Genomic DNA, 9,512 nt, shown 5'->3' on the forward strand with positions numbered 1-9,512 from the left:
CTGGTTCTGTTGGGTGAAGACCTGAGTCTGAGGTTTCCATCCTCTGGAAAGCTTCAGGTTTTCAGCTTCATCTGTTGCTGGCCCGATTCCATCCGATCAGAACCCAGGAGGAACCGGTCTAACTGGGTCCAGGTGTTGATTGATCAGTCATCACAATGTTGTAAATAAAACCTTTTTTCTAATAAACTTGTTGTGTTGTCATTTCTCTAAGACCTGATCAGCTGATCCCTCATCATCAATAACTCATTAATGACTAATTAGTTATTAATATAATGTTAAAGTGCAGCTTCTAGTTCTTATGTCTGACACATTACACTGACAATGACACACTAACACTAACACACACACACACATACGAACACTAACACACACTAACATCGTGCAGCATCAGTAGAAGCGGAGGAGGAGGAGGATTTTTTTTCAGGACTCGTCTCGGATCCGCGGGTCGGAGGAGGAGCTTTAACGAACCAGGCTGGATCAGAACCCGAACTAACAGGATCCGCGGCTCCGAACCGAGACTGAAGCGGAGACTGAAACGGGCGATAGACCGCAGCTCTGCGGAGGTTCGGTTCCGCTAGTGGACGAGAAAACGTGACGAGAATCACAGCGGAGGAGGAGGAGGAGGAGGAGGAGACAAGAAGGAGCGAGAAGAGGAGCGATTAGACAAGAAGAGGAGGATCAGATCAGGGGATCTCAGGTAAGACAGAGTGTGTTAGTGTGTGTTGGTGTATTTTAGTGCTTGTGTTAGTGTGTCCGTTAGTGTGTATCAGTGTGTGTTAGTGTGTGTCGGTGTATTTTAGTGCTTGTGTTAGTGTGTGTCTGTTAGTGTGTATCAGTGTGTGTTAGTGTGTCTGTTAGTGTGGCTGTTAGTGTGTGTTAGTGTGTGTCTGTTAGCGTGTGTTAGTGTGTGTTAGCGTGTCTGTTAGTGTGTGTTAGTGTGTGTGTTAGTGTGTCTGTTAGTGTGTGTTAGTGTGTGTCTGTTAGTGTGTGTTAGTGTGTGTTAGCGTGTCTGTTAGTGTGTGTTAGTGTGTCTGTTAGTGTGTCTGTTAGTGTGTGTTAGTGTGTGTCTGTTAGTGTGTGTTAGTGTGTGTTAGCGTGTCTGTTAGTGTGTGTTAGTGTGTCTGTTAGTGTGTATTAGTGTGTGTTAGTGTGTCTGTTAGTGTGTGTTAGCGTGTATTAGTGTGTGTTAGTGTGTCTGTTAGTGTGTGTTAGTGTGTCTGTTAGTGTGTATCAGTGTGTATCAGTGTGTGTTAGTGTGTCTGTTAGTGTGTCTGTTAGTGTGTCTGTTGGTGTGTTAGTGTATTTTAGTGCTTGTGTTAGTGTGTGTTAGTGTGTGATGGACACTAACATGGCTAAAATAAGAGTCTCCTCCACCTGCATCTGAGCTCATAGTCCAGCGCCTCCTGGTGGATCATTAGTTCAACAGGTTCTTTAAGACCAACTGATGCAATGAGGAGCTTCTCATTTCTTCAACAACCATGTGGAAAGACACAGAAGATGTTAGTCTGGAGGAGGAGATGTTAGTCTGGTGGAGGAGATGTTAGTCTGGAGGAGGAGATGTTAGTCTGGTGGAGGAGATGTTAGTCTGGAGGAGGAGATGTTAGTCTGGTGGAGGAGATGTTAGTCTGGAGGAGGAGATGTTAGTCTGGAGGAGGAGATGTTAGTCTGGAGGAGGGTCTGCAGGGCTGTGACGTGGAGTTGGTGCCGTTGTTCAGGTCCAGGTTCAGAGAATGAGGTCAGTTGACTCCCTAAATACACTGAAGGAGCAGGTTCTTCCATTCATGGAGTTTTTCTTCCATGTTCCAAGACGACACCACCAGGATTCATGGGGCTCAGATAGAGAAAGAGGTTCAGGGAGCATGAGACCAGACCAGAGTCCAGACCTGAACCCAGACCAGAGTCCAGACCTGAACCCAGAGAGAAGGTTTGGGACGAGCTGGAGACTCAGACTCTGACATCATCAACACAAGATCTGAACTAAAAACACTGGATGGAAGAAACCTGGAGACATTGGAGAAGCTTCTTATTGAACCAATGGAGTCAAAGCTGGAGGAGCTCCGCCCACAGACTAGAGGGGAGGAGCTTTTATTTTTGATCAGGAGGTGTAAATACGCTGCAGAGCATCAGTAAAGTCAGCCACTCACCTACAGTATCTGAGTGGTTGAACAATGATGCCGATGATGATGATCTTGATGATGAAGGTGATGATGATTCTTACAAACCAGCTCAACAACTAAGCTCGTGAGGCGTTCAGGCTCCCTTTTCCACGTGGCAGTTCTCTGTTCCTTCCTCAGCTCAGTGTCCTCTGGAAAAACAGGACCAAACAAGGTATCATAATCCATGCTACCCTCTATAGGAAGTGTGGCAACAACCTCTTGTGTGCTTTACCACTGATGTTGCATTGTAGCAAACGATGCTGGAGAACTGCAAACAAGTGACCAAAAGTCAGATGGCCACTGTAAAGTTGCAAAGTTAAGAGTCCCACGTCTCACGAAAATGTGGTACCAATGAAATATAGTTAGTGACATCAGATGAGATGCACCTACACATGAGGTGTGTAGTCTTGACTGGAGAAACGTACATAGGTTTTAGTCCCAAGCTCTAACTGTTGCAGTCGTGCTGCTTTGTCAGTTTCCATTTCTAACCTCCTCAGCTCGAGTTGGAACGGCCTGTGCTGTTCTTTCTCTGAGTCTGTGGCCACAGTCAGGAAAGACTCTGGAACCAGCACTACTTTCAGAGGAAAAAGAGACAAATAGGGAGCGTGACAGGAGTTAGACCCACCACCAACCCCGTCATCCACTTTAGATTCCTCCGAAGCATCAGTTGCTTCAGGCAGATCAGCAGCCACAAACTCAGACTACATTGGCAACACAAGTACACTTAATTCAGTCTATTTGCCCAGAATTAAGGGTTTTAACTCCTTTTACGCAATTTTTTCATGATGCGAAATACCAGATTAATCTTTTCTACACAGATCTAGTTGATGTAAACCTGCCCATGATTCCTGTTACTCACGAACTGTCTCATAGATCCTCAGCTATGTGTTATATTACTAGATCCTACATGTTTCCTCCAGCCTGATGTTTGTGTCTATGACAGAAGTTAGTTTATCTAGTTTCTCCTGTTCTTCTTCTCTATCTTCTCTGGTTCTACCCGGCTGGTCTTCAGGACATGGTTCCTCCATATGAGCTGGTTCTCAAGGAGTTTTTCCCTCAGGCTGCTCTGGAGGTTTCAGGCTGGTTTTTGTGAAGCGTCTTAAGGCGATTTGTGTTGTTATTGGCGCTATATAAATAAAATTGAACTGAATTGATTGGCCAAACCCTGCAGGAGATCAAACTGACCCATGTTAAAACCCAGCTCTGGTAAGAGTAAGGGAAGCAACACTGAAACCAGGTGAAATAGGTTTTATTACTGCGTGCAACAACACTAAAAAGTTAATCCAAGTCTGAGCTAAAAATAAGATCTCAAAAGAAAATCGTTTCTCCTTCACTAAAGCAAAACACACTAACAAAGAACACCCAAAACTAAATGTGTCTATACAAAGAGAATCTAGCCAGTGTGACCAAAATAGAGTCCAAATGCAGACTAGTGCTTAATAGCTAAACACACTCTAACAAGTAACTTGAACATATTTGGTTCTCGGGCAAACCTCAGGGGAGTTTCCAGAGTGTCGCACTACGGCATTTAAAAAGAAACCTCGACCAATCTTTCCTGGGGTGTGACAATCCAGGAGAAAATCTGCTGCATCTGGGAGCTCACGGATCACGAATCCCAGTGGCCATAACAGTGATGATGATGATGATCTGGTCTTAATTTAAATGCGTCCCCAGCAGCACTGAAGATCTGATCTCAGTTTGTTTGTGTGTCAATAAGCAGCAGCGCCACCATGTGTACCAGTAGAATATTGTAGCAGCTGCTGTCTCATGGATCTCTACCTGGACTCTACCTGGACTCTACCCTGACCCTAAGCTGGACTCTAGAGACCAGACCAATGCTGTTTCTCCAGCTGATGAGCTCTGATGGTTTATTTTAGTTTTCACATGTCTCTGTTTATTTGTCTCTTTGTTATAAACTTCATTAAAAGACGTTGTGTTCACAGTTTGTGTGTTTGACAGATTGATGAGGATGATGATGATGATGACGAGTTCCTCCTCCTCTTCTGAGAAGATAAAGAAGAAGCCTCCCAAGGACAGCCTGACTCTGCTGCCATGTTTCTACTTCGTGGAGGTGAGAGGAGCTCCGGGGCCTCGTAGACTAGATGTAGACCACCTCGTCCCTCAGGTCCAGTAGAGACCTCGTGTTGACCTTGTTGCTCTTGTTGCTGTGCAGTTGCCTATTGTGGCTTCTTCTATGGTGTCTCTGTACTTCCTGGAGCTGACGGATGTGGTGCAGCCAGCTCAGGTCGGTTTCCGTTGCCACGACAGAGAGCTCAGCATGCCGTACGTGGACGGAGGAGACGAGCTGATCCCTCTGTTGATGCTGCTGAGTCTGGCCTTCGCGGGTCCAGCCGCCTCGGTAACCCCCCATCATCTAACAAACTAAAACAGGAAGCCGCTGGAAACCCCTGATCTCTGACCTCTAACATCTGACCCCTGTTCCTCGGTACCTTGGCGGCCTGGTTTTCTTGTGGTCCAGATCATGCTGGTTGAAGGGGTCATCTACTGCCTCCAGTCCAGGCTGAAGCTCCTCAGACCAGAAGGAAGCATCAACGCAGGAGGATGCAACTTCAACTCCTTCCTGAGGAGGACGGTCCGCTACGTAGGTACGAGACACACCTGAGACTCATGAGACACACCTGAGACACACATGAGACACACCTGAGACACACGAGATACACCTGAGACTCATGAGTCTCACATGAGACTAGGGCTGGACAATTTTATCGATATATATATATATCAATATTTTTTTTTCCCAGAAAGTATTGATTATTCAGCCGCGAGCATTGTGTCGCTGTAGAGCATTTCCAGCAAGTTACTCGTTTAGATACTGTCACACACACACCGACGTCTTCCTCTTCATGTTTACACAGTCAGTGTGAGGAGATTCAGGCAAACAACAGGAACAGGATAGTGGGGCCCCATCACGTTCACCATGCGCCTAAAGCCCACAGATATAAACACTAGATGCCTCCGCCGCCTCTGTCCATTGGAACGATGCGTCAACGCGGCCGCCATCTTGTTCAGGGGGAAGCTGTGTTTACTCATATATATATATACACTATGGTGTCTACTCATATATATATATGCTATGGTTTCTACTCAAAACGATTGATATTAACGATAAAAACAGTGATAATGATATATTTAATAATAACACAATTGTCTCACCACATCTTTGATTCATTTTGTCCAGCATTTCCAAGCTGTAGACTCTCTGTCCAGTCACAGCCATGTATTGTGTAACTGACGCTTTTATTTTTCAGTTCAGTTCATTCAATCCAGGTCAATGGAGCATTCGCAAGATGTCACCAAAATCACACTGTCCCTTTGAAATCTTTCAGAAAATGATTCAGGTCTATTACATCGTGTCTCATATCGTGAGATTAGTGTATCGCTACAGCCCTACATGAGACACACCTGAGACTCATGAGACACACCTGACACACACCTGAGACTCATGAGACACATGAGACACACCTGAGACACATTTGAGACACATTTGACCACAACAGAGAGACATGTTAACATCTCACCTGTCTTCCTCTGTCCAGGTGTTATCATCTCACCTGTCTGTCTCTGTCCAGGGCTCATCTGTCTGTCTCTGTGTCCAGGTGTTATTGTCTCACCTGTCTGTCTCTGTCCAGGTTTCATCTGTCTGTCTCTGTGTCCAGGTGTTATTGTCTCACCTGTCTGTCTGTGTCCAGGTGTCCATGTTTTCGGCCTGTGTGCCACGGCGTTGTTGACGGACATCGTCCAGCTGTCCACCGGGTACCACGCCCCCTTCTTCCTGACTGTGTGTAAACCCAACTACACGCTGGCGTCATGTGACACCAACGCCTACGTCACCAGGGACATCTGCTCCGGACACGACCAGCACGCCATCATGGCTGCCAGGTGCTCCTCACACTTCCTGCTAGTGTTGATGTTGTCCACTGAGTTGTCCACTGAGTTGTCCACTGCTCTCTGTTGACAGGAAGACGTTTCCTTCCCAGCATGCAACGCTGTCGGCCTTCGCTGCCGTCTATGTCTCTGTAAGTGGGACAAAACAAAACTTCCTCACCAAGGTTGTTTCAAGACTAAACTTTAGTTTGTGTCTGTGGACGAGTCTCTGAGGACTCAGTCCCCCTCAGTCCTGACCCACTTTGACCAGAACCAGATGTTTGGTCTGGTCCACTTTAATGAAATTAACCAAGACATCCAACATCCAAGGACACAAAACACAACAGCTCCATCCAGAGGTGGAGACAGACGAGGTATGATAATGTCTCTTGTGTCTCCTCTCAGATGTCTCTTGTGTCTCCTGTGTTTCCTCAGATGTACTTTAACTCCACCATCTCAGACAGCACTAAGCTCCTGAAGCCAGTCCTGGTCTTTGTCTTCTCCATGGCCGCGGTCTTGACCGGTCTGACTCAGGTCACTCAGCATCGCAGTCACCCCATCGACGTCTACGTGGGCTTCCTGGTCGGAGCCTTCGTTGCCGCCTACCTGGTGAGACCCCACCCTCTGTTGACATGGAAACGGCTTCAGCATAAAACGGGAAACAGGCGGAGTGGAAAAGGACAAAAGGAACAGGAAGTTAAACTTTAAACCATGTATAACCCTGATATGACCCGTCTCTAGGTCTCTGGTTGATCTGTTGTCTCTTCGTCTTTCAGGCGCTTCACGCCGTCTCCAACTTTCAGTCCTCTGATGATGTCACCCCGCCCCCCCACGCTCCACCACCAAAGGAGGACCCACTCCGAGCTTTGACGGAACGAGGACATGAGTCCGTCTACAACAAGGGCCCCGCCTCCGCCTCCGAGAGTAATGATGAGATCACGGCTGCTCCGGCCCCCATGGACCGGCTGGAGGGTCTGGGGCCCCTGCAGAGGGAGAAGGGCTCCATGGGGGATCTGAAGAGGGCCAGCGTGGACGTGGAGCTGCTGGCTCCCCGGAGCCCCATGGGCAAAGAGACCATGCTAACGTTCAGTAACACGCTGCCCAGGGCCAGTATGAATGTTAACGGAGTGCTGGGGTCCAGCGACGGACATGGGGAGTCAGTCCAGCCAGTCCAGCCGGTCCAGGCCTTGCAGCCGGTGCAGCGGCGCCTGAAGGCCGTGCAGGTTCCCGTGGACCCGATGCGGTCGCAGCAGCTGGTCTCGGAGTGGAAGCAGAAGTCCCTGGAGATGCGAGGGCTGAGCCTCCAGGATGAGACGGAGCGTGAAGCCAGCGAGGACGGCTCTGAGGTGAGCTCTGTGGGGGCCGACGATGGGGGGTCTCAGCTCCCCCTGTTCCAGCCTGCAGTGCAGTCTGGAAGGTCGAGCCGTAACCCTACACCACCTCCAGGGGGCGCCAAAGCTGTGGCAACTCCTAGACCTCCACAGATTCCTGAAGCTGGCCCTCCACCCGTGTCCCCTAAAAGTGCCCTGACCCGGGCCAAGTGGCTCGCCATCCGGGAGAAGACGAGCGTGGAGGCGTCATCCCGCGGCGCCGCCAACCAGCCACGACTAATGCAGGTCATCGCCATGTCAAAGCAGCAGGGCCTTCTGCCCTCCTCCTCCTCCGGGGACAGGTCTTCTGAAACCACTTCCACCTGCTCCAGTACCTCCTCCACCGTCAGCTCACCTCACTACCGCCCTCCCTCCGAGCATCAGGGGTCAGCCATCATCACCGTGGACGCCCATGCCTCCCACCATCCCGTTGTCCGAGCCCCGACTCCTCCCCAGGCCCCGCCCCTTACAGGGAACGGGACACCGTGGGAGTGGGCAGGTCCGTCCAATGGGAGCGACCCACGAGACACCTACGACCTCAACAACAGAGGAGACTCTGCAGCCCGCGGCAGCAGCTTCCATCCACGCCGGTCCGCCTCACCGTGCGCCCTGATTGACCCCTGCCTGACTCCGCCCACATCACACCCACAGTGTGAGATCTCAGTGGACGCTCAGCGCAGGGAAATGGCCATGAGACGCAAGACGGCGCTAGTTCTGTTGGACCGGGAGATCCGAAACCAGACTGAACAGGAGAACTATTATAAGAGTTTGCAGGGACGGAGGTTCAAGGACTAGTGAGCATTATGATGAATGTTTCCATCCAGAGGGTTGGTGGTTCAACGTCTTACCTCAGTCTCTGGGGGGTGGGGGGATTTGGTTCTGACCTGTTGGACTTGTTCTGGTTTGCTTGGTTCAGTCTGAGCTTTCCGGTACATGTCCAACGGTGTACTTCAGTGGACCAGGACAGTGTCTGGATCTTTAGCAGAGACATGAGAAAGTAGGGGGACAGTTTTCGTGGCGACTCATTAAATGAATTATCTGGAGTTACCAGAACTCTGCATTAGAATCTGAGCCATACAACACACTGGATCCATGATTCAAACCCAGAACCTCTTACACAAACTCTATATTTCCTGGACTGGTGTTGTCATCGCTTGGTTGCTATAGTGATTCTCAGCATGTTTTGTGAGCTGCTCTCTGATTGGTCGAGGCTGTAAGTCTGTGTGTGAATATTTAAACTGATAAAACACTGATTTCATTTTAAAGCTGTAATATAATATTTTAGTGAATGTTGGTTGTTCTGTTGTGGAAACGTGAAACCAGAGAGTTTCTGTAAATATGAAGAACTGAAGAGTGTTAATGTTGCATGTGTTCACAGTTCATCTCTGAGAGGTTTCCACTGAATGTAAAAGAAAATCTGCTGCTAAACAATCTGTCAGAGATGGAGATGCTGCATGCTGTGTGGTCGCCACGACGACAGAAATAAAACTCCATGATTCCAGTTTCCTTTTCATTCCTCTTTTCTACACAGTAGAATGTTTTTTGTTATCTTCTTCAGAGACATCCAGTAGTGAGATGAAGGTGAAAGATGAAAATGAAGATGGGGATGAAGTGTCAGATGACACTGGTTGCCATGGGGAACGGGCCTGTGTTAAAAACCTGCAGCGTAGAATCTCTGAACAGGCTGAAATTCTGAATGAAACATCAGTAACAATAGAACCTGCAGAACCTCTTGGCCCATGAAGGACATGAAAGGGTTCTGGTATCAAAACCATGTGACCTGGATCAAGGCCGTCCCAGATCCTGTCCTGCTCTTCAGCCCAGACTTAGTTCACATGTAAACGTGTTAATATGGGAACATGGTAGCAGCAGCAGAGAGGACCGAACCAGGATAAAACTGCTTCTCCTTCTCTTCTTTATTTCCTGGAGGCGATCCATCCGCCGCCGTGTTGCCATGGCAACTGCATCCAGGAACGTCTGTGCAATTGTGGCCGTTCATCATCTGAGCAGCTCTGCAGTCAGATGTGTGTTTCCGCGTGTCTTCATTTGAAGGATCTGGGCTTTGATTTATATTTTATTTGTTGTGAAATAACTTGGCTGC

General features: G+C 48.6%; 1 protein-coding gene across 3 annotated transcripts; it reads left to right on the plus strand.

The window, feature by feature from the left end:
* The first annotated feature begins 378 nt into the window (after positions 1-378).
* plppr3b (phospholipid phosphatase related 3b) lies at positions 379-8,912 on the plus strand. 3 transcript variants are annotated; one of them, XM_047588227.1, is made up of 8 exons: positions 379-697; positions 4,100-4,227; positions 4,330-4,515; positions 4,636-4,762; positions 5,867-6,056; positions 6,136-6,193; positions 6,477-6,728; positions 6,818-8,912. In XM_047588227.1, exons 2-8 carry the CDS (start codon positions 4,120-4,122, stop codon positions 8,204-8,206), a joined length of 2,310 nt encoding a protein of 769 aa, XP_047444183.1. In that variant the 5' UTR covers positions 379-697; positions 4,100-4,119; the 3' UTR covers positions 8,207-8,912. The 3 variants fall into 3 exon arrangements, with proteins under 3 accessions (XP_047444183.1, XP_047444182.1, XP_047444184.1); XM_047588226.1 differs by having other exon boundaries at positions 4,116-4,227; XM_047588228.1 differs by having other exon boundaries at positions 380-697; positions 4,116-4,227; positions 6,477-6,650.
* Positions 8,913-9,512: the final 600 nt, after the last annotated feature.

Source organism: Mugil cephalus, chromosome 6 (assembly GCF_022458985.1).
Source record: "Mugil cephalus isolate CIBA_MC_2020 chromosome 6, CIBA_Mcephalus_1.1, whole genome shotgun sequence".
Taxonomy (NCBI): Eukaryota; Metazoa; Chordata; class Actinopteri; order Mugiliformes; family Mugilidae; genus Mugil; species Mugil cephalus.

Bases quoted from the DNA above. Each gene is read 5' to 3' on its own strand.
- plppr3b (XM_047588227.1), top strand. From the start codon at position 4,120: ATGAGGATGATGATGATGATGACGAGTTCCTCCTCCTCTTCTGAGAAG. The intron at 4,228-4,329 runs GTGAGAGGAGCT...GTTGCTGTGCAG, and splicing joins CATGTTTCTACTTCGTGGAG to TTGCCTATTGTGGCTTCTTC. The intron at 4,516-4,635 runs GTAACCCCCCAT...CTTGTGGTCCAG, and splicing joins TCGCGGGTCCAGCCGCCTCG to ATCATGCTGGTTGAAGGGGT.